Source organism: Lepidochelys kempii, chromosome 9, assembly GCF_965140265.1.
Source record: "Lepidochelys kempii isolate rLepKem1 chromosome 9, rLepKem1.hap2, whole genome shotgun sequence".
NCBI classification, from domain to species: Eukaryota; Metazoa; Chordata; order Testudines; family Cheloniidae; genus Lepidochelys; species Lepidochelys kempii.
Window position 1 is genome coordinate 54,088,149 of NC_133264.1, and position 24,742 is coordinate 54,112,890.

General features: G+C 48.5%; 2 protein-coding genes across 5 annotated transcripts in view; both read right to left on the reverse strand.

Annotated features, from left to right (window-relative positions):
• Positions 1-1,118: 1,118 nt before the first annotated feature.
• Positions 1,119-5,076, reverse strand: LOC140916917 (aquaporin-12-like). The gene is made up of 3 exons (XM_073358814.1): positions 4,470-5,076; positions 2,146-2,262; positions 1,119-1,279 (listed from the first exon to the last, which is right to left on the reverse strand). The coding sequence occupies exons 1-3, from the start codon at positions 5,074-5,076 to the stop codon at positions 1,119-1,121; spliced, it is 885 nt and encodes a 294-aa protein (XP_073214915.1).
• Positions 5,077-22,128: 17,052 nt separating this feature from the next.
• The window catches only part of PAK2 (p21 (RAC1) activated kinase 2), a 76,203-nt gene continuing 73,589 nt past the window's right edge, over positions 22,129-24,742 (reverse strand). For 3 of the 4 annotated variants that reach the window (XM_073360381.1, XM_073360382.1, XM_073360380.1), the window contains one exon: positions 22,129-24,362. In XM_073360381.1, coding sequence (XP_073216482.1) covers positions 24,276-24,362 — 87 coding nt within the window. In that variant the 3' untranslated portion in view covers positions 22,129-24,275. The remainder of the gene's footprint in view (positions 24,363-24,742) is intronic. The other variant, XM_073360378.1, reaches the window with a different exon arrangement.

Below are 24,742 nucleotides of genomic sequence, written 5' to 3' on the forward strand. Positions count from 1 at the left end.
GTTTCTCAGCTCCACAATCAGGAGAAACCATAACTGAGAAAAACAGCAAGTTCAGTCATCTCCAGAGCACACCGAGCTGTTCTCCAGGGCTGGGGCTGCTCATGGTCCACCTGATCCTGTAACACAGGGTGTGGGAGTGGGTGTGGGTGTCTCCTCTGTGGTGAATTTCCCCCTTAGAGTACAACCCGTTATCTAGGGGCAGCAATTACAGCCGACTTTCCTGCTCAGCTTGTATCACTGTTGGCGAAGGAGAAACAGACAGCCCCTGTGGGGCTGGGCTAAGCCTGGGACTGGATTCACCATCAAGGCTGGAGTGAAGCAGGAAAAACTTTCTGACACCCAAGCCCCTCTAGGACAGAGGGGCCAGTTGTGAAACGGTGCAGGACACTTTGGAATGGGCTGTTTCACTGAGCAGTCACTGCTTTGCCTTTCTATTTTTAAAAGGACAGTGCATGGATGTTCCAGGGGAAGAAATTAATGTGCCACTAGAGACAGATGCCTAGTGGGGACTTGCTCCACTATCTGGAGGTAACATTTGTATTCAATGACAGTGACATGACAGAGTTTGAGCCAGAGAGTGGACAGACACGTGTGGGCGCAGCCCTGAGACCCTGCAACAGCAGCAGCCCTTCTGGTGGGGAGCGAGATGGGTGGATGCCTGGCTGCACTGAGGGAGCAGAACGGTGGTGGTGATTTCGTTCCACCTGGGGAGACGGGCTGGGGAAGGTCAGGAAGGAGGGGTGTGCACTGGATGGAAGGCACATGCCCTTTAGGTCGTGCTTATGGCACAGTATTGGAGCCTGTGATCTGACCAGCAGCAGAGTGGTGTGGTGTGCATGGTAGCTGGCGACGTTCTCTGGGGGCTTTCACAGCCAGATCTCCACAGGCCAGCACTGAGGGATTGCTCTCATGTGGCCAAAACAGCTGGTACACTTACACAGTGGCATGAAAAGCCGGTGGTCCCCCCAGCGAGCGCTTGCTCACACATCACAGAGCTGGCCAGGTGTCTTCAGTCCCAGCTCCTGTCACTCTGGCCATGGGAGGAGCCCAATGGAAGGGAGAGATGGGCAGCGGCTAGGGGACCCTCTCACACCCTTCACTCAGCTCTGGGGCTTGGTTCACAGCTGCGGCTGCCCTTCCCCATTGTCTTCTGTCTTTTTGAGCCCAGGCACAGCCTTCCCCTTGGGGGTCCGGTATTTGCTCTTCGGGCTGTAAAGAAGGTTCTTCTGGAAGAGCCTTGGGATCGTCCCCTGGTACAAGAGAAGGGATGCGAGCATCCCTGAAAGCAGAAACAGGGGGATTAGGCCATGTCATTTACCATCTCCCTGTCCCATCCTTTGACACACACCACACAACCTCTCCTCGGGCCAGATGGCACCTGCCCCAACTGAACCAAAAGCCGCTGGAGTCCCTGCTACTAGCACATGGTACTGTCAAACGCCAGAACAGCAAGAGGATTTAACAGAGAAGTGATCCACCTGCAAAAGCAGGGCTGGGATTGGTCCAGGTCACAAAAGAATGGCCTAAGTGAATCAGTTTTCTTTGGAAGCAGCCGTCTGGTGCTGCAGAATATAAGCTTCATTTCACAAATTACAAATCTGGGGTTTATGGGTGTGAGGATAACCTTCAAATTACAGACCGAGTGAAATTGCCACAGCATGGTCTTCCTTCCATGACAGCCTGCAACAATATAGCTCCACGAGATGTGATCATCACCATGTCTTTAACCCTGTCATCTCTCCCACCCCTCTCAGTCCCATCTGCCTCATGCTTTGCAAAGTGCCCCCCCTACCCTGGCCAGTGTTTGGCAAATGACATTTAATGCGGCTCATTTTTGGTGTGGCAGAGTTCCAGCCTGGCTGATGGGGAAGAGGGGTGCTGGGAAGGGCAAGGAGCATCTGGCTCCAATGGCAAGACTAGCCTCCCCCCATAATAAATAAGAACACAAGGAGTTGCCACATACCAGCCGGAGTTCCCAATTTCTATGCTCAATACTTGTCCCTTTCATGCAGGTTCACTAACATGGCAGACATGCTAGGGAGGCTCCACCCCAGCCACATCCTCTGCCCCACTCTCTAGGTTGTGGTCCGGCATGGCCAGTCAGCAATACCTCCTGCACCTACTCGTACCCTGAACATAGCTCACCTGTGAGGGGTCCCAGCCAGTAGACCTGGATGTATTCTTGCAGGATGTTCCCAGAGCAGTGAAAAGTAACCATGGAGGCCAGGGTGGGGTTGAAAAAGGCCCCTGTGAAAGGCCCAGCTGTGAAAGAAGAAAACAAATAGTGTAATGAGTCTCACTTGTTTGACATGGATTTGAAGAAATGGGCATTGGGCAACAGGCAGGATTTGAGAAGTTCTACTGCCAGAACTTTGTGTTTGAACTTTCTGAAAAAGCAGAGTCAAGTCACCTTGAACATCCTTAACTCAGCCCAACGCGCCTGCCTCCATGTCAAATAGATACACACCCCGCTTCCTAGCTGCACAATGTCCAACCTCTGAAACCGACACAGTTCAAACCACAAACCCTACTAGCACCGGACAGCCTGACCCTCATGTCCACTGTGGCTAATGCGGCAGAGTATACATTACCTAACTGCAAGGGTAAACAGCATACAAGATATCTGCAAGGAAAGGTGATGAGTGAGAAGTAAAGGGTTAAACTGGCTGTAAAACATCACCGCCTAGCAGTGGAAGGTGAAATGACTCTTGTCGAGGAGCTAGAACTAAAGACGATCTCTGGAGGAGACCCCACTGCCAGAGATGAGTGGGTGGGTAACGTGCAGGTTCACATGCTGAGTACATGCAGCGCAGCAGGGCTGAGTGAGCGAAATTGTTAAGAGGTGACTTGGTCACAGTCTACAAGAACCTATGTGGGGAAGAGATTTCTGACAGGAGACAGACAGCTTTTCAGTCAATAAGAAAAAGGCAAAACAAGGGCCAGTGCTGGGAAGCTGAAACTAGACAAATTCAGAATAGAAATACAGGGTTTAAAAAAAAAAAAAAACATTGAAGGTAAATAACGACTGGAACTGACTTGTCTAGAGGCACGGTGGATTCTCCATGACTTGAAATGTTTAAAATCAAGACCCGGATATTTTTCTACATTGGTTAGGCACAGAAATCCCCGAGTGAAATCCTTTGGCTTGTATTACACAGGGGGTCTGGCTAGATGGTCATAATGGGCCCTTCTACCAATGAACTACCAATCCTGGAGATGTACGGTGCATAGGCAGTGCTTAATTTGTGCTGGGACTTGCCAGGGCTGAGCCCTGGCACCTCTGGGCCTGGCAGTTCAGAGCCCCGGCAGCACCACTGGGCTTGGCCCATCTGTTATGAAAGTAAAAAGAATTGCTTGAGCCCCACCCCCTCTTTCATTACACATTAAACGTTGTGTCTAGGTGTCTAACTACCAAGATCTTGGGAGGAGAGTGGGTGGTCACACAAAGGTGGGGTTAAGATTGTTTTGTGGGGGGAGGTGAGGAGTGGAGAAGAGAGGTGACGTTAACTGTGCATTGCTGAGCTTCCTGATGTTTATTTTTGGAGTGTAAGCTTCCCTTTGAATTTTCCTGGCTTCGAGGCACGTGTGTTGGTAACTCTTCCCCTTTGGTTTATGGATCTAGAATTACAACCTTATCTCCATATTAGCAGCTGGGTCTGGGAACTGCCTTTGGTTCTGAGCTATTTTCCCATCCCCTGAGCAGTAGGTCAGCAACCCCCTGATGTACTGCACTGATTTGAAAGCTCAGTGCTGGTCGGGAGCTTGACAGTCCCATGTGGGCCAGTCCTCCAGCTATCTCCTTTTGACCAGCCAGAAACTCCACCGAACTGCACCCTAGCTTGGCTCCCTCCCACTAAGCCCCTTTCCCCCGTGACAAACACATCCTTCTGTGTCCTGGGCTGGAGGTCTCCAGGCTTCACAGAAGGCAGCAAAGCTCAGTGTGCAAAATGGTACTGTGCTTTGGGTCCTAGCTTGGGATGTAGGTTCAAGTCCCTGCTTCATCACAGACTCCGTTTGACTCAGGCAAGTCACTCAGTCTCTCCGCTCCCATCTGTACAATGGGGATAACAGCACTCACACGCCATGCGGGGGGCTGGCTGATGCGCTCGGATATTACTGTAAGGGGGGGCCATACAAGAGCCACAGGTAGGAACATTTGTCCTCTATTCAGTGCTGCACTCTGTTCCCCTAGCATGCAGGGGGCTCCTAATATGTAGTGGATGTACCAAGTTCATGGGAAGCCCCATCTTGAGTAAAGACTGCCAGCTGTACCTGCTCGGATGCTGATTTTAGCAACGTGAGTAGAGTTGAATCCAAACTAGCACTGGCTGTGAGCTAACCACTATGTAGCTGTAGGTCCCTGGAGCTGAAAAGCCAATGCATTAGCTCCCTGAGTTTCATCCATGCTCCTTTCCTGTATTTACACCAAGGTGTTACAGGGGGGAAAAGAAATGTAGAAAGCTTCTCACCTGTGTAAGCCAGGGTGGTCACAGTTGCTGCCAGGATGGGCGCTCTGTACCAAGGGTCATTGTGCTGGAACTTGAGAGCCACCAAATGGAAAAAGAAAGAGCAGATGCCTTCCACAAAGATGCCATGGTACAAAGAGGTATGGATAGAGGAATTGCAATCCAGGGCCATTAGATTCTGGATGAGGTGGAAGTCAGTCAGCTCCCAGGACCAGTAGTGTGTGGTGAGAATCCCAGCTGCCTCCATTCCCACAAACTGGACCAGAAGTTTGACAGCAGTAACCACAAAGGAGGAATCCATAACCAGGAATTCTTGGAGAGAGACAGTGGGGTTAGCAGAAGCTCCATCAAAAGACACACCATGAATCAAGTAGAGAATGAAGTGGAGGGTCAGAATCACATCTGGGCCAAAGCCACCACCCCAGGGACCAATATCCATCAGCATCCTCAGCTCAAGGCAGCAAGCACACAACTGTAATGAGCTGACCAGTTCTCTGACAAGATCATGGTACACTCCAAGAGGCAGAAGTCTCTTGGAAACCTGCCTGACCACCTCACAAATAGCCACAACTGAGAGAAAGAAGGCAATGGAAACATTCAAACCCGCCATAACAAGCCCAACAGAGATGGCAAAGCATGAGTGTCACCGTCCAAAGAACAGATCAACCTTTTCTTCCTCTTCTTTATAAAGGCACTTTTAAGCCAACGTGGCACAGCCTGACAGGCCCCCAGTCAGCAGGGTCAAGGGAGTCTTTGGGAAAATCCACACGTGTGGCTACGCAAAGCTTTTAAGGAGCAGACAGTGAGATTCTCCTACCTACAGTATCAGCTGCAGCCAGTGTTGTTAATGCTTGCTGCTCTCTGCTACCCCCACCAGCCTGCCTGTCCCTGTGCCTTCACCCCTAATCAGAAGGGAGACAACCACAGACCCCATGTGACTCACATATCCTCTCCCCTCCTTCTGCTTTAACCATCAGCACTTGCTGCAATTAGAGAACCAATGACCTGCAGCCTGGGGTTTGTTCAGAACTTGTCTTCAAAGTTACGCTGCTGGTTTGTTTTACAACTGGTTCTAGCAAGTGGGTCCAGCAGCTCTCACCCCATGGCAGTAAATCTGGGAAAGCCCAGCTCCTGCCCCAGGGTTATTTTTTGCGAGGCTTTGTTATGAGCCTTTGGCTGCTTTGTTCTGGCCCAGCGGGTCATTCACTGCATAGATTTGCAAACTGGAGCAGAAAGCAGCACTTATGTTGTCTTTGCTTCGGGGGGGCAGAATATTTGGGCAGCTTCTCTCTTTGTTTCAGTGTTTGGGATTGGTTATTGTACAGCACCTTAATGGTTTTTAGATAGTTAGGAGCAGGGAGCTCACGGTGAAAGCCCTGCGCAGTTAACAAGGTGGTGATGAAATGCAAAGGCAGCACAGAGCTTGGGTATGTGTAGGGAAGGACAACAGATGGAAATCTCTTTGCATACCCAGGCCAGGGAAGGCTAACTACATGGAATCCTGAAGAGTCTCATCACTGCATTCCTTTTAGGTCTCCTCCCTCCTCAGCTTCTAAAATACAACTGTATCCTCCAGGCTTGAGAAGTGAAAGGCTCTCCTCTGAGAACCAATGTTCCATGTTGATCAGGTGCCAGGAGACACTAAAGTTCAGGTTTGTCTTTCATTGCCCTCTTGCCCCAGGAAGACAAAGCATACCCTAGGAAGCAGCATAGAGTCCTTATTGCATGCTGGATACAACAGAAAGAGGATGGAGGGAACTGAGACACCAACAAGGAAAAGGAAAACCAGAGCAAAGATGATTTAGGCCTGGTCTACAGTAGGCTTTTATATTGGTATAGCTACCTCTCTCAGGGGTGTGAAAAATCCACATCTGAGAGATGTAACTAAATTGATCTAACCCCGATGCAGACAGCACTTGGTTGATGGAAGAATTCTTCTGTCGAATCCACCTTGGGAAGGTGAATTACCTACACCGACAGCATAGGTAGCATCTACATTAAAGTGCTACAGCAGCTGTAGCATTTTCCCCGCAGTGATCCATTGGTAGGAGACAAGCTCAAAGACAAGTTCCCAGCTCATTCTCCCAAATGTGATAGATTTATTTGATCCCTGTCTCTAGAGGAGCAGTGGAATGGATATGCTTAGCTATGCACTCCACCACCATGTCCTGAATCCCCTGAAACCAAACTCCACACACACTGGTCTTTAATCCAGAACTGTTTTAAATCCTGGAATACCTGAGGAAAGCAATAGCAACTAGCAGTGACGCGATGCACCTTGCTTATTGCATATACAATTCCAGAGGCCTATAGCAGTGGGTCATCTCTTTAAGTAGGGTTGTTCCTAGTGGGCCACAGAAAGACATTAAGAACTAAACTGTGGCAGGGTTGAATGAAGGAGATATGTGATTTGAACTCTTATGATGTAGACAATCAAATGAACAAACTGAAGCACAGACCTATGAAAAAGACAGTTACCTTTTCCATAACTGGTGTTCTTTGAGATGTGTTGCTCATGTCTATTCCACAATAGGTGTGCATACTCGCCACATGCACTGGTGCTGGAAGTTTTTCCCCTAGCAGTACCCATAGGGGGAGTGCCCTAGCGACCCCTGGCGTGGCGCCTCCATGGCACAGCATAAGGGGTGCTGCACTCTCCCCCCCACCTTCAGTTCCTTCTTGCCAGGCAACTCCGACAGAGGGGAAGGAGGGCGGGATGTGGAATGGACATGAGCAACACATCTCAAAGAATATCAATTACAAAAAAGGTAACTGTCTTTTCTTCGAGTGATTCGGGGGGAGGGATAGCTCAGTGGTTTGAGCATTGGCCTGCTAAACCCAGGGTTGTGAGTTCAATCCTTGAGGGGGCCATTTAGGGATCTGGGGAAAAATTGGGGATTGGTCCTGCTTTGAGCAGGGGGTTGGACTAGATGACGACCTGAGGTCCCTTCCAACCCTGATATTCTATGATTGCTCATGTGTATTCCACAATAGGTTATTCCAAGCTATATCTGTTGGAGGTGGGAAGGAGTTCATAAAGTCTCAGGACAGAGAACAGCCCTACTGAACCCGGCATCCTCCCTGGTCTGAGAGACAACTGCAAAATGCGAGGTGAACATGTTAACTGAAGACCACGTGGCAGCCCTACAAATATCCTGAATGTGGACATGGGCCAAATAGGCAGCCGATGAGGCCTCTGCCCTAGTCGAGTGCGCCTTCATAATTGGTGGCGGAGGGATTCCCGCCAGGTCATCATAGGTACGGATGCACAAGGTGATCCGGTTGGAAAGCCGCTGAGTGGAGATCAGCCAACCTTTCAATGCACTCGGCCCAGGTGATGAACAGTTGTGAGGACTTTCTGAACGGCTTAGTCCGCTCCAGGTAAAAAGCCAGAGCCTGTCTCACATCCAGCATATGGAGGCGGTGCTCCTCACTGAACGCATGGGACTTGGGGCAGAGGACCAGCAGAAAAATGTCCTGACCCATGTGATAGACGGAGATCACCTTCAGGAGGCATGAAGGATGTGGGCGAAGCTGGACCTTATCTTTATGAAACACTGTATACGGGGGCTCAGAGGTCAGTGCCCTGAGTTCCAAGCTGAAGTGATCGCCACCAGGAAGGCCACCTTGCACGAGAGGTGTGACCAGGAGCACATGGCTAGCAGCTCAAACAGGGGCCCCGTGAGACGGGCCAACACCAGGTTTAGGTCCCACTGGGGGCCTAACATACGGGAAGAGACAATCCAACCCCTTAAGGAATCGGCCAGTCATAGCATGGGAAAATACCCTTTAGCCCTGTACCCGCGGATGGAAAGCTGATATGGCCCTAGGTGCACCTTGACTGATGAGGGTGCCAGGCCCTGGGCTTTAAGGTGAAGGAAGTAGTCCAGAATAAGATGGATTGGGGCAGCCACTAAGGAAATGCCCCACTTGTCCACACATCTGGAAAACCGAGCCCACTTTGCCAAGTAGGTTCAGCATGTGGAGGGCTGCCTGCTTTCCAGGAGGACGCGCTGAACCCCTTCCGAACATGTCCTTTCCTCCCTACCTAACCATTGAGCAGCCATGCTGTGAGGTGGAGTGCCACTGGGCTGGAGTGGAGGAAAGCAAGTCCTGGTCCTAGGAGATCAGGTCTGGGCGAGATGGCAATGGCCACGGCGGGGCGACCGCCAGGCCCATGAGGGTCCCGTACCAATGCTGCCTGGGCCATTCTGGGGCAATCAGAAGGACCTTGGCCTTGTCTAGTCTTTATCTTTTCCAGGACCTTGCTGATCAGCGGGAATGGGGGAAAGGCATAGAGAAACTGACTTGACCAGGTCAGGAGGAAGGTATCAAAGATAGCGCCCCGTCCCAGCCCCCTCCTGGAGCATAACCGGGGACAGCAACGGTTCTCCTGAGTTGCAAACAGGTCCACTGGGGGAGTTCCCCACACGTGGAAGAGTCTGTGTACCACCTCCGCGTGGAGAGGCCACTCGTGCTGAGTGGAGAAGTCCCTGCTCAAGTGATCCACCCGTGCATTCCGGGCGCCCGGCAGATGGAAGGCCTGTAGGAAGATGTTGTGGGCTATACAAAAGTCCCAAAGCCTGCGGGCTTTACAGCCGAGGATCGGGCCCCACCTTGCCTGTTAATGTAGAACACTGAGGCTGTGTTGTCTGTGAGGACCCTGACCACCTGGCCCTCCAGGTGCGAGTGGAAGGTCACGCATGCCACCCTGAGCTCTTTGACGTTTATGTGGAGGGTCAGATCCTGAGCCAACCACAGACCTTCGGTCTGAACGTTCCCCACATCCCGTGAAACGGAGGAAGCATCTGTGCCCCTTGAATATATGAACGTGGAACTACGTGTCCTGCAGCTCAAAGGTGGTGTACCACTCCCTGGCATCCAGGGAGGGGACGATGGAGGCCAGAGAGACCATGCAGAACTTGAGCTTCACCATGTACTGGTTCAGGCCTCACAGGTCCAAGATGGGCCTGACCCCCGTTTTGGCCTTCGGGATAAGGAAATAGTGGGAGTAGTACACCTTGCCTTTGAACTCCCCCGGTACTGCTTCCACAGCTCCCGGGCCCAGAAGCCGCCCCACCCCCTGCTCGAGCAGAGCCTCATGTGAGGGGTCCCCCAGGAGGGATGGGGGTGGAGGTCGTTGGGCAGGAAGGAAGTAAACTGGAGGGTGTAGCCCTGGGAGATGGTGTTGAGGACCCATCGGTCTGAGGTCACCCGCGAGCACTCCGGGAGGAGAAAACACAACCAATTGGAGAAAGGAAGCTTTATTGAGGGTGGATCCCTGATGAGAACTGGCAGGGTGCCCCTGGGCGTCCCATCAAAACCACCTTTTCCCCGCTTGCTTGCTCTTGGAGGACCCAGGCTGGGGGGGCAGGCAACGACTGCCTCTGTGGGCACCTCTTATAGTCCCGTGACTTCTTATAAGCAGTCTCGTATTTTGAATGGGTGGCCTGAGCGAGAGTCTGCTGCGGCTTGAAATGAGGTTTAGCCGGAGCCAGAACATAGAGACCCAGAGTCTGGAGAGTCATGCGGGAGTCTTTCAGGCCATGCGGCTTTGTATCCATTTGTTCCGCAAACAGAGCTTTGCCGTCAAATGGCAGGTCCTGCAGGGAGGTCTGTGCCTCGATGGACAGCCAGAGAGCAGGAGCCATGACACCCTTCTCATGGACACTGCAGAGGCCATGGACTGCACAGCCGTGTCTGCTGTATCCAAAGCTGCGTGCAGGGTTGCCCTGGCAGCCACTGTGCCCTCCTCCACCAGCACTTTGAACTCCTTCCTGTTGCACTCCTGGAGGGAGTTCTTGAACTTGGGCAGGGAGCCCTACAGATTGAACTCATACTGGCCCAGGAGAGCCTGGGTGTTCGCCACCCATAACTGAAAGCTTGAGGATGAATACATTTTTCTTCCAAATGAGTCCAGCCTCCTTCAATCTTTATTTTTCAGGGTAGGGGCTGGTTGGCCCTGCCATTCCCTGTGGTTGACCGACTCGACCACCAGGGAGTTAGGAGCAGCGTGGGTGTATAAGTATTCATGCCCCTTTGTGGGTACAAAATCCTTGCATTCTGCTGTCTTAGAGATGGGGGCCAATGAGGCCGGGGTTTACTACAGGGCATTTGAAATTTTCACCACCCCTTCGTGGAGAGCCCAGGCTACCCAGCACAGCGCAGAGGACGACAGTACATTAAACAGGGAGTCAGAGGGGCTCCTCCATCTCCTCTGCTTCGAGGTGGAGGCTTGATGCCACTTTAAGAGTTCTTGATGGGCCCGAAAGTCCTCCTGTGGGACGGAGGGAGGAGCGGCCGTAATTGCCTCATCCGGGGAGGGTGAGAAGGACGGTGTGGTACTTGCATGTCCACCGGCACTGGAGGGTCCACCACCTGGTCCGTCTCCGGGTAAGGTGCCGAGGAGGACACTAAACTGGGAGGAGTGGTAGATACGCTGGAGGATAGGGATAGGATACAGAGGGACCTAGACAAATTAGAGGATTGGGCAAGTAGAAATCTGATGAGGTTCAACAAGGACAACTGCAAAGTCCTGCACTTAGGATGGAAGAATCCCATGCGCTACTACAGACTAGGGACTGAATGGCTAGGCAGCAGTTCTGCAGAAAAGGACTTAGGGGTTACAGTGGACAAAAAGCTGGATATGAGTCAACAGTGAGCCCTTGTTGCCAAGAAGGCTAACGGCATTTTGGGCTGTATAAGTAGGGGCATTGCCAGCAGATCAAGGGACGTGAGCATTCCCCTCTATTCGACATTGGTGAGGCCTCATCTGGAGTACTGTGTCCAGTTTTGGGCCCCACAATACAAGGAGGATGTGGAAAAACTGGAAAGCGTCCAGCGGAGGGCAACAAAAATGATTAGGAGACTGGAACACATGACTTATGAGGAGAGGCTGAGGGAACTGGGATTGTTTAGTCTGCAGTAGAGAAGAAGAATGGGGGGGGGATTTGACAGCTGCTTTCAACTACCTGAAAGGGGGTTCCAAAGAGGATGGAGCTAGACTGTTCTCAGTGGTACCAGATGACAGAACAAGGAGTAATGGTCTCAAGTTGCAGTGGGGGAGGTTTAGGTTGGATATTAGGAAAATCTTTTTCACTAGGAGGGTGGTGAAGCACTGGAATGCATTACCTAGGGAGGCGGTGGAATCTCCTTCCTTAGAGGTTTTTAAGGTCAGGCTTGACAAAGCCCTGGCTGGGATGATATAATTGGGGATTGCTTTGAGCAGGCTGTTGTACTAGATGAGCTCCTGAGGTCCCTTCCAACCCTGATAGAATCATAGAATATGATGTATGTCCCACCGGCTCCTTCCTTGGGGGTCTGGAGAGGGAGGCCGATGGTCCTTCTGAGGCTCTGGTCACTGAGCAAGCCCCCACCAGGGCTGCTTCGGGGGCCATGGTGCCCACTGGTACCACTGGGCCAGCCACGGGGCCCGGTGCTCCTGCACCTGCTGGGACACCGGTGGAGCTGGCTGTTCGGCCTGGTCCATCGATGGATGACTACGAAGAAAGGCTGGGCTGACATACGACCTGCTGCTGTCCCTGGACAGGGAGGAGCGGCGGCATTGGGAGCGATGCCGACTATGGGACCACAATCCTGACATGGAGGACCAATACCGTTGGTAACAGCTGCTCCGCGATCGGCTCCAGCGGGCAAACCCGCGAAGGCAGTGCCGTAGCAGGATCCTGGAGCAGGACATCAAACAGGAAGGACATTGACATTCATGCCGTGACCAGCTGTGATAGGCCCTCCGAGACAAGGACCCTTACCGTTGTCTGCCTCGGTCCCATTGGTGTTCGCTACTCAAGGCGGAGCCGTGCTGAGGGTCTCAGTCACACAGAACCCAACCAGCCTGGTGGGCATCGAGGGCAATCTGTGTGGACTTTGCCCTGAACGGTTGCTGGGCGGTGAATGGCATCATGAACGTTCCCTCAACTGAGACCGGTACCGAGCTGCGGGTGACTGTGGAGATCCCAGTGGCGGCTTGCCTCTGGACCGTGGGGCCGATATTGGCTGTGTTCCTGGTATTCACATGGACATAACATCCTGGGCCGCCTGCAGGGCCTCCGGTATGGAGGTGTCAAGGTTCCTTCCCCACTCTGAACTGTAGGGTACAGATGTGGGGGACCCGCATGAAAGACCCCCTAAGTTTATTTCTACCAGCTTAGGTTAAAACTTCCGCAAGACACAAAGTCTTTGCCCTTGGATTAGGTAAAACACTGCCACCACCAAGTGTTTTCGACAAAGAACAGGGAAAGGACCACTTGGAGTCCTATTCTCCCAAGCCCTACACCCCGTTTCCTGGGGAAGGCATGATAATATCATCGTCACCAATTGGTACAGGTGAACACAGACCCAAACCCTTGGATCTTAAGAACAATGAAAAATCCATCAGGTTCTTAAAAGAAGAATTTTATTTAAAGAAAAGGTAAAAGAATCACCTCTGTAAAATCAGGATGGTAAATAATTTACAGGGTTATCAGATTCAAAACAGAGAATCCCTCTAGGCAAAAGCTTAAGTTACAAAAAGACACAAAAACAGGAATAAACATTCCCTCCAGCAGAGTGAATTTACAAGCCAAAACAAAGAAAAACCTAATGCATTTTCTAGATAGATTACTTACTAACTTTACAGGAGCTGAAGGGCTTGTGTCCTTGATCTGTTCCCAGCAAAGGTATCACACAGACAGACAAAACTCCCCCCCCCCCCCCCAAATTTGAAAGTATCTTGTCCCGCATTGGTCATTTTGGGTCAGGTGCCAGCGAGGTTACCTTAGTTTCTTAACCCTTTACAGGTGAAAGGATTTTGCCTCTGCCAGAAGGGACTTTATAGCACTGTATACAGAAAGATGGTTACCCTTCCCTTTATATTTATGACAGGAGGGCATCCAGACATCCGGGGAGGCCTGCTCCAAATGGGCCGGGCTACTCCGCTCGACTTGAGTCGGAGGCCTAGAGGCTGGTGGGGATCAAGGACTGCCTGACATTGATCTAGCCTCTGTCCCAGGTTTACTCTGGTGCCGCGGTGAAGAAGTCCTCTTCCTAGCCTTCTTGGTGTGCCCCGTGGATGGGGAGCGGTGCAGACTAGTCGATGGTGCCGAAGGGTTGCCGCGCACCAACACTGTGGCGCCCAGTGCCAACTTGGAGCGGCACTCCAGAGCCGGGGTCAGAGCCAACTCCATCAGAATAGCCCGGAGCCTAATGTCTGTCTCTCTCTTGGTCAGAGGCTGAAACAACTTGCAAATCTTACCGTGATCGCTGAGATGGGTTTCCCCCAAACAGCATAAACAGTCAGCGTGTGGATTCCTCACTGGCATAGATCACCTGCAAGTGTCGCAAGACTTAAAACCTGGGGCACAGGGCATGCCCTGGCCCGGGCGCTCTAGCCAAACTAAACTAAACCAAACTAACTACAGGTACCAACACTGAACAAAAACAGTTTTGGGGACGAGCTACAGCAAAGCTCGAGCAGAGCAGTTCTGAAGCACCTTCACTGGCCGCAATAAGGAACTGAGGGTGGGGGAGCACACAGCGCCCCTGATACCGTGCCATAGAGGCGCCACTCCAGGGGTTGCTAGGGGAAAAACTTCTGGCACCAGTGCACATGGCGAGCATGCATACCTATTGTGGAACACACACGAGCAATCACTGGAAGAAGAAATCAAGTTTGGTATTAGTATTAAATATTTACATGAAAGCTAACAGAGAGGAAGAATGACCCAGTGCTTTGGGTATTAAGTTTGGGACTCTGGAGCCCCAGGTTGAATTCCCTGCTCTGCTACAGACTTTTCCATAACCTGGGGCAAGTCACTTTGGTGTTTCTCAGTATCCCATCTGTACAATGGGGATAAAAGTACTTCCCAACCTTACAGAGTGCTGAGAGAATAAATACACTGAGTGCTCAGAGACTATGCTCCTGGGGAGCATACAAGTACCACAGAGAGAAATGGCAACACCTAAATACCCCAACAGGGATCATGGCCCATTGGGCCGGGCACTGTACAGACACAGAAAAGAGAATCCCCTTAACCAGACACTATCACCTTCTTCGCAAGGGTAAGTCTCTCACATTGTGTAATCAGCATTTTAATATCCACAAAGAAACCAAGGTCCCAACACAGCTGTATTTAGTTTTATTTTCCCCTTTGTACAATCCCAGAAGACAGGTATTGAATTAACCTTGAGCTGAGCTTTAGGCACTTTACAGTTCAAAATGGCTCCCTTGTTACTGAGTTAACTTGCAGAACACACCAGGACATGAAGACAGAGTATGTACATATTAAACCAATCAGAACAACTCCTTGACCCCTCCTCCCACCTAATTGTTATTGTGGTGGAAAGGAAACAAGGGTTCTTTTCAATGAAGGCACAATAGTTAATTGTGAAGATATAAACAGCCACCCTGGGTTTCTTCCCCACACCGGTGTTTGCAGAAAGAATGCTTATGTCCCTCTATTTTCACCTTTGACTGCTGCTGAAATAAGCATGTGTTGTGCCAGGCATTCCCCTCATGTCTGTTAATACCCAGGCACCCATCATGGCAGCAGCACAGTGCTCTTGTTTTAGAAATTCTTGTATTCAAAGTATGGGACAGTGCAATCTCCCTATCATGGGCTGGGCCCCTGAAAGACAGAAAGCCAGCTTGGGGGGTTCTAAGGAAGGCCTCCCCACAAAGAAAAGCCTCTTATACTGGGTTCTCTGCATAAGCTTTTCAAGCTCACAATACTGCAGCCAGGCTGATCTCCAACTAAACCCAGCTGACCTGTAAAGAGGCCCTGTGAGGAGGTGAGAAAGCACCAGGAAGTATAGGGGGCAGTTCCAGCTGGAACAACACACCACACATCAAATCCTGTTGTTCTTATTCAGGGAAAACTCCTTTCGTGAGTCAAAGGAGCTCCCCATGAGTAAGGATTGCAGGAGATCCGGGCTTACCACCATAAAGGGCAGGTCATCGTGTCTGAATAGAGAAGGTTGAAAGACTGTTTGTACAGATAAGTAGTAACTTATTCCTTAGCTCAGAGAAAGGGATTCTGATGGTAGCATACTACTGGTTAGGCCAACCCAGAGCAGACAATTCCTGAGATCAGAATAATTCACTTCCCCTAAACAGATGTTCCCCACAACCACCATTCAGGACAAAACCACACTCCTTATAAGGACTCAGCAGCTAGTGACCTCCCCCAACTCTGCCATCACCAATTAACTTGAATGCTTTGCTACAGAATGACCCCTTCCTTAGGAGCAGGAGGCAGAGTGGTGAGCCAGAGTGCCCACAAGATTTTTTTTTCCACATCTGAATCTGTCACATATGTCCTGAAGGACAATCTGTCTGAATTTTGGTTCCAACACAACAGGGTGGGTTTAATATTCCAGACACACAGTCTGTGTCTAGGCTAGAGAAGTTTACTGTTCCAAGAACCCCTTGATCCTGCTGACATACTGATATTAACACTCCATGTTCCCACACAGAAGTGCTCTTCCTGGAGTACGTGTGTACCAAATACTATTCAGCAAGCATGAACACTGGCTCAGTCTACACCATTAGAGAGGACACAGGCAGCTGAGCTGACCTGAGTTCTTGATTCTCCAGTTACAAGACTGGACCAGGATACGTTGTTTTAGGAGGAACAAAGTGCTGAACTCCTGGTAGGAGCCTGGAGGTCATCCTAGTTCGCTCCTTAAGTACATGGAGTCTGGTGTCTTTTGACTCATGCTACAGTCGCTCAGCTCAACACCATAAGCCAAGGGTGGGCAAACTTTTTGTGCCGAGGGCCACATCTGGGTGGGGAAATTGTATACAGGGCCAGGCCAAGGGGTTGGGGTGCGGGAGGGAGTGCGGTGTGCAGGAACAGGCTCAGGGCAAGGGATTGGGGCAGAGGAGGGGTGCGGGGCGTATGAGGGGGCTCAGGGAAGGAGGCTGAGGTGCAGGAGGGGTGCGGAGTGCAGGAGGGACCTCAGGACAAGGGGTTGAGGTGCAGGAAGCGATGGGGGCTTAGGGCAGGGAGTTGGGGTGCAGGAGGGGTGCAATGTGCAGGCAGGGAGTTGGGGCTCTGGCCTGGGCCGCCTACCTAAAGCGGCTCCGGGGTGGCATCAGCACGCACGGAGCCAGGGCAAGCTCCCTGCATGCCTGCCCTAGCCACACCACGCTGCTCCAGGAAGTGGCCAGCACCACATCCCTGTGCAGCCCTTGGGGAGGGGAGGGGGGAAGACATGGGCTCCGCGCACTGCCCTTGCCACGCCTCCAGGTACCTCCCCAGAAGCGCCCATTGGCTGTGGTTCCCGGCCAATGGGAGCTGCGAGGGGCGGTGCCTGGAGGCAAGGGCAATGCACAGAGCCCTCTGCCCACCCTGGGGCCCCAGGGACTTGGTGCCGGCTGCTTCTGAGAGTGGCATGGGGCCTGTGGCACCATGGGGGGCAATCCTGCGGGCCAGATCCAAAGCCCTGATGGGCTGGATCCGGTCCGCAGGCCGTAGTTTGCCCACCCCTGCCATAAGCATAAAAGCACAGAAAGACCTAACAAACACTTCTATTGCACTGGTTCAATTTTCCAGTGTAGATATCGCCGTAGGGAGCTGATGTTAATATATGATCCTTAAAAACAAACATTTTTAACCACTGTTACAAAAAGCAGCCACTCTAGCAACCTGCCAAACTCCCTCATTTCTTCCTAGCTTACAGCAAGAAGAATATATTTACCAGCAGAATGAGGGAGGATTTATGCCAAAACTTTTCCAAGACTGAAAGGGTAAAAGTCCAATCATCTGTTCCTTTTAAAATGCATGAAATGGGCAAGAATGAGAAGGGTTTGTTTTAAAAGTAAAACTACCTTGGAGCATGCTTTAAAAGCCAGGCTTAGGAAATCACATTGAGGCCTTCAAAGCTATGTCCTATACCTAACCTGTAATAATGTGTATGTCATATCCTGCAACTGAATGGCATTTAACTCAGGCTCAAGGGAGGACTTGGAAATACATTAAGTTACTAAGAAACAATGAATATAATTACCAAATTATGTAACGACAGCTATAGCATCAATTAGTTTCCTATCTCATGTTAGAGCACAGGAAACGCTACAGAACCAGGTACGCAGTACAACTTGAGTGCACTGAAATTCAAAGGCAAAACCATCTGGGAAGCAGTCCAGGATAGCTCCATTTGTTGAAGTATTATTGCTCAAAGCCTGATAAATATGGCCCTGTTCCCATTTTCATTGAAATCAACAGTAGCTTTGGTATTGATCTGAATGAGAGCAATGAATCAAAGTCACCTGTACACTTGTACTGGAAACCTGGACCCAGTGGGAACCTTTATCAGCCAGATTCCCACTTTCACAATTCTGGATAATCTGGGACCCCCCCACAAAAGGCCTAAATATGCAGGTTACAGATGAGTTTTTTCAGCCTTTCCCAATGAACCAAAGCTTTGTATTTTCACTTGCCTTTCCCAGTTTCCAAAGACAGAGGTAAATTAGCAACCCTAGTTTCTCTCCTTCACTGAATTTATCTTTAGGGCTGTCAAAATTTGCAACAATTATTTTTAAATACTTATTTTAGGCATATGGCCAATTTTAGGCTGATGTGGGACATTAAATGGCACTGATGCTTCCATGAAAAGCAAAATAAAAGATTTGAATAAACTGAAAAGTAAAAAAAAAAAAAAAATCCACAACCATTTCCTATCATCTTAGCCAACACTTGGACAAAAATGAAAGCTGATCCAGATCAGCCCTGTAGGAAACTCCTTCCAGCTAAATTGCCACAATGAAAGTAGGTACTCAATTGCCCCTGAATCTTAGGGCTTTCTCTGCATGCAGGGTTGCACTAGTTTAACTTAATATGAAATTTCAAATTTAGTTAAACAGATGCAAAAGGCTCTGTGGATGTGATTGTTCTGGGTTTAGACCATGCTTATTTTGGTTCACCCGGTAAATAAGAAATGGGTTTATAAAGGACTTAAACTGAAACAAGAGTGCAAGTTTCTATGCAGACAAAGTCTAGCTCTCCTTAATGAGACATGAACTCTAATGTCCACATAGATTACATAAATACTATCAAGCAGTTTTTCTACAAAATTTTTAAAAAACCTAAAATTAAATTCAAGATCTAATGCAACGTTAAGAACATGAAATGAACAAGGGGTCTTGCATACATAAAACCAAAGCTACCATGATAAGGAAAATAAATAATCTGAATAGGCAGAATACTGCACAATCCAATGCCCCAATGTTTTGAGGGTGTAAACATTTCTGGAAGACCACTTGTTTCCACACTTCGCTTGCTGACTGGACATTTGAGAAGGGAGAGAAGCTATTTCCTGAAGTATGTAGAAAGGGGGCAGTAATGGAGATATGCATGATGCATCCTTGATGTTCACAGCAGAAAAATTGTTAACAATGGAAACTTCATCCAGATTTCAACCAAACGAAACTTGGCCCCTAGAAAGGTTCACTTTATTTGTCCTTTTCTTAGTGACAGACTTCAGTACTGATAAACAGTTACTAAAGAGAAAATCCTGATAGTCTATCAACAGGCACTTCTGATCCAGTACCAAAGCCCAGGTAAGTCATTGACTCCTGAAGACTTCTCAATGCTAGCATAAAGCTGATCAAAGAAGATCATAGTCTGTTTAGACGAAAGGGTAGCATTTGTGTTCCATACTACTTGTACTCTATTCTGTGTATCACTTAAATGTGGCACTTGAGGAAATTTTTAATAAAACAATATTCCAGTCTCGTTACGAATAATTTTACTGGAACTTCATACTGCTAGCAGCTCGATCAATGACTACTGGCTTGTCAATTCCAAATCCCATCACTAACAAAATACTACTTTACAGTGCTCTCTCTTGGAAGGTGCAGTGCAGACAGTCTGGTCAGTTCTTTACTATTGGTGCTGCTTTAGCAACAGCCTCCCGGAAAGACCTTGTTAGTTATCTGCTCCATTAAGAGATGGGAAGACAATCCAGATCTGCTCTCCTGGTTTCAAACAGTCAGGAATGGTTATTGGAGGCAGGACTGACTTGCAAATGGAGCTCAGTAGCAAGAAAAGCCTGCAGTTATCACCTGGTGTTGCTGTTATCATTGCTTAGGAAGATTTTGAAGACAAAGGATAACTAAACTGAGATGCAGCTCAAAATAAAAATCATACTGAAACGGAAGTGTGCATGAACAATTTACATTTCTCGCTTAAATTCAAAGTTACACAAACAGAGAACATTCCCCTAAACCCTTTAAAATATCTAACCATTTTTACACTACTTTTACACTACTCTGATCTTAAAAAGATAAAACACTCAGAAAAGGGAAAAACAAACATTTTAAAAAGTTTATTTCTAGCCCTGAAAGATCAAAGTTAATAAACAAAGTAATCAAATACAGTAGTTAATATCGCAGAAACAATTAAATAACAGAATGAGATTAAATTAAACAAAAGAAAACATTAAAATCTGCGTACAGTAATAAAAAATAAAGCTTGAACCTACATCCATTTCCATCTGGCAAAGCGAAGGAGAGAGAGAAAGCAGACCAGAGAGATTTTTCAATTCCAGCTATAAAGACCTTAAACAGTATCCTTGATTTTCCACCCTTTTCTGACAGCAGAGTTCAATTACTCTGATGTGCTGTGAAGCACATCTCTTGCAACTACTCAGCACAGATCTACTTGTATAGTGAATATTCAGATGGGAATGTGTGACCTCATGTGTGAGCAAGCATGTCTACTTGGTGAGAAGTCGGGTTTATTCCAAGTTCTGTGCTAAAAAAATCCTAGAAGACAAACATGGCCTGTTCACTTCCTTTCAAAACAGTACGCTGCCAATCTCTACTCCCGACTAACTATTGTGTTGTGCCACTGTTGCATTTATTCATATGCATATTTGTGATTGTGCCTGTCATCTGCGGTCACCTAGAGATCTGGGAATTCTGGCATGTTCCGAAGCGGTATTTTGCTTTCGGCATCCACTCAAACTCTGACTATTCTCTCTTCACCTGCACTAGTTATTCATCTGGGCTGGGGAGAACAAATGAGCTAGTCTCAGTTCTAACCTGGTCCTTCCTGGGAAAAATGGACACTTGGAAGACATATGTAACATGTTCAGTTAGAAGACTGATGGCCAACCTACTGACATGCAAACTGCACAATGGTTACACAATGAAGCACAGAGCAGCAACTTCCCTATGATTTTTTTTGCCAGCTTACTGACTCTACTTAACTATTTTCCCTCACTTTGCTGCAGAAATTAAAATGTTCCCAATATTTCTGCTCTTTCCTTGACCTCTCCCCTTTGTCCTGATTACTTTCTGGCAACAGGAGCAGAAGAAACCTTATTGTAGAATCATATACATACAAGGGGCACTCTTGTGCGCTTTTTAACTGTAGTTCACAGTACTCTAGGCCACATGAGAAGCAATAGGATGCATTTTGGTAACTCCTGGTTGAGGTTTATTTTTTATTTTTTTAAAAGAATTAAAAGTTTAGAAGTCAGCCCTTAAAGAGATACAGATACTGATCTAGACAGATTTGCTATTGCAAGATCAGAAGGAAGTTTTCTTTATCAATAAGACTGAATTAATAAGTTAAAATTACTTCATGATTTTAAGTTTACCTGCTAATTTCAGAAAAAAATTATATTTATATGGTAGACTAAGTTTTGCTACCTGGGCGTGGGGGGGGGGGGGGGGAGCACGCAGCAGAGGCGCAAGGAAAGCCAAGTTATACTGCTGCACTAGGAGTCTGATTTTCACAAAGTCCATTGCCAGCAATGGACAAACAGGGAGCCACTGATGAGAAAAGAAAAGATAATCCAGTACTCCTTGCTTCTCTCTATGGACAGGAAAATCTTTCACTTTGAGTCACATGTATTGAAACCAGGCCACTGCCATTCTACTGTTTATGGTATCAATGGCTTTCAGTACATAAAAAGTTTGTAAGAGGGGAAGCAGATCTAGAGTATTCAGCCCATGACATGACACTTCCTTGGAATGAAGCATTCTAGTGCTTTATGGCTAGTGGGCTGCGTATTCTTTTGATTTATTCTTCTCGTTAAAGTAATTCAGCTTGGTAGCTGTTACACTAGTGCAGGGGTGGGCAAACTACGGCCCATGAGCCGTTTTAAGCTGGTTCTTGAGCTCCTGTTGGGGAGTAGGGTCTGGGGCTTACCCTGCTCCAGCGCTACAGCTGAGGCACAGGGCATGGGGCTGCTCTACACAGCTCCTGGAAGCAGCCGAATGGCCCCACTCCATCGCTCCAGCTGGGGCGCAGAGTCGGGGGCCACACTACACAGCTCCCAGAAGCAGCGGCATGGCCCTCCTCCGGCTCCTACATGCTTCGCAGAGGTGGTGCCAGCAGACGGGGCAGCATGCAAAGCTGTCTGGCTGTGCCTCCACATAGGAGCCGGAGAAGGGACATACCACTGCTTCCAGGAGCCGCTTGAGGTAAGTGCCGTTCGCAGCCTGCACCCCATAGCCTCTCCCCACGACCCAACCCCTCGATCCCAGCCCGGATCCCTCTCCTGCCCACCAAATCCCTCGATCCCAGTGTGGAGCACCCTCCTACACCCCAAACTCCTCATCCCCAGCACCACCCCAGAGCCTGCACCCCCCGAGCCGGAGCCCTCACCTCCCCCCTGCACCCCACTCCCCCACCCTAGCCCGGAGCCCCCTCTCGCATGCTGAACTCCTCATTTCTGACCCCACGCTGAAGCTCGCACCCCCAACCAGAGTCCTCACCCCCTCCTGCACCCCAATCCCAATTTTGTGAGCATTCATGGCCCACTGTACAATTTCTATTCCCAGATGTGGCCCTCGGCCCAAAAAGTTTGCCCACCCCTGCACTAGTGTTTACAAGAAGTCAGACTGAAGTGTGGTGTTTCTATTTCCTCCATGAATAAGGTATCTTGTTGGCGCAAAGCAATTTGCTAGTGCAATTTGTTGAAGGATAAGTTCTGAGAGAATGAAATCCATGATATATAGGCTCAGGAAGTGAAAGATAATTTGTTCAGGTGCTCTAGGCAGAGCTATCTCTCAGTTACCAAAACCCAGAACAGCCATTTCTATCCGCATATAAATATTGAAATTATTCGTACACAGAAGAAAATAGCCTTCCCACAGTAAAAAGAACATGTGTCAAACTCTGGTTTACACAATTTGTCAGACACCAAATGGAATCATCTCACCCCAGGACCCGGACTCTCTCTGCTTGACATGCACTGCCAGTTGGGAATGCAACACAACTGCTTAGCACCAAATTAGTGGCTATTCTTTCATGTGCATCGTTTGGCACATTACAGTTACAAATTGATCCTTATGAAAATAATCTATAGGTATAAATGCAGCAATCCAAGGTTACTTCTATGGTTTCTACTGTTACTTCAGTTGGCACCATCTCAAGAACTCAACAACTCAAGTTACTCACTAGCTCTTATAGGAAAGCACTTTTTTCTTACACTAAATGTTGTCTTCTGCCATCCTAGCTAGTAAAAGGTCTTTAGTGAGAAGGGGCCATCCTGACATGACGACTCTCTCCAGTCATGCATCAGCCACTCCAGTAAGCCCCTTTCATGTCTGGTGAAACTACTTTCCCGCCTCAGACTGTCTCTCCATAGAACAGCACTTTGGTGTTCCCAGGTGTTCATAAGCTCCTGTTTGAATTATAAAAAAAGAGTCTTGGATCTTCATTTTCCTCAGCTCTGATGAATTATTTGTTCTTTTGATTTCATTAGTAGAAATGGAGCACATATAAAAATGGAAAAAATAGCTCTAATACTTAAATCTTGACAACTCCAAGGTTGTTGCATTATTTGCTTTTGGGAATAAAATTACAACATATACAAAAATTCATTTGATACAAAGGAGGGAAATGTAAAAAAAGTCAAAGGCACCAGCATAAATCCCATAGCCCAAGTAAGAGCATAGATACAACACTTGGTTTTAAGACCAACCGCTACACCACACAAGACATCCCTTCTGCCTTGGCCAACAAGTCTAGGGAAGTTTGGGAGAGGGGAGGGAAGGGGAGGGGGAGAGAGGAGTGGAGAATGGAACCAAACAATGGGGGGGGGGGGCGCGTTTCTTTCCTCAAACATCTGCTCCCTTTTCCTCATATGTGTAGGCTGACCTCCCAAAACCTGAACCACCACAATTTGCTACACTGAGATGTGTCTCTCTTGGATTAGAAGTCCCTGGAGCAGCCACAGATCAGAAAGACAGCTGAACTCTTCTCTTCCCCCTCTCCCTATACTCTACTTACAAGCAGATTTCATTTAAAGTTAATTTTTTAAGTATCTGAGTCATTAATTCTACAGTACAGTCACAGCTAAATTGTATGGTAAGGGGGTAGGGGTAAAATGTACCTTCACATTTCTGTCACACCTGCTGTTAATCTAGTCATACGGGAGATGGCCAATGCAACTTGAAAGAGGACAGGAAAAGGGGAGGAGAAGGAAAGATCAGCAGATAAAATTAATGCCTCTCTCCAAAAGCTTGAACCTGTCATTCAAGTATTGAAAGTACCCAAGAGGGCACAATGAATGGGAACTGTTACAGCAAAGTCATCAAAAAACTTAAAACCCCAGGCATGGGAAGCAAGATTCCTGGCCTGTCTGCAAAAGAGGTGAAAGACCAGTGATTCAGTCCACAATTCCTTTTGGACCCTAAAAAGGGTTTACTTAAAAGTCACCATATTTCATTTCGAGTGTCTTCTGGGTGAGCGTTTTTCCCTTTTGCAGACTTTTTTCAACCCCCCCTAACGAGTAACAATTTTCATATATTATAAAGATTTAAAAAAAAAAAAAATGAAGGCCATGGCAACAATGTTAGCGGTTACTCTTCATTGCTTCTTTGGCTGCCAGGATCAATGGCGTCAAGCTAGACAGAGGTTTGGCCAGTTTCAGGAAAGGATGCTGCCAGGAACAGAGAAACACAGTAAGTTAGTAAGAGTCAAATTTCAAAAACAAACTATTGTATTTACATAGCACTTTCTATCCAAGTTAAGAAAGCACTTCACAAAGGTGCCAATATGCAGCACCTCAAGGAGATATGCCCAATGAATGATCCCATAGAAGAACAGATTTGTTGACAGCTATTCCTCCACATAGCAATATCCAATATCCCTGGCTAGTCCCTGCCGTCCTCTTTCCAGCAACCTTCCCCATGCAGAGATATTCCTTTTTTTGATATTTTCCCTCTACCCTTTTCTGTGTTTGCTGTGCTGGCTACAGCAGCCTCTCTGTTTAACTAAGCTGTGGTGTCACTGAAGAATCACCGCTGGCAAAAAGCGGCC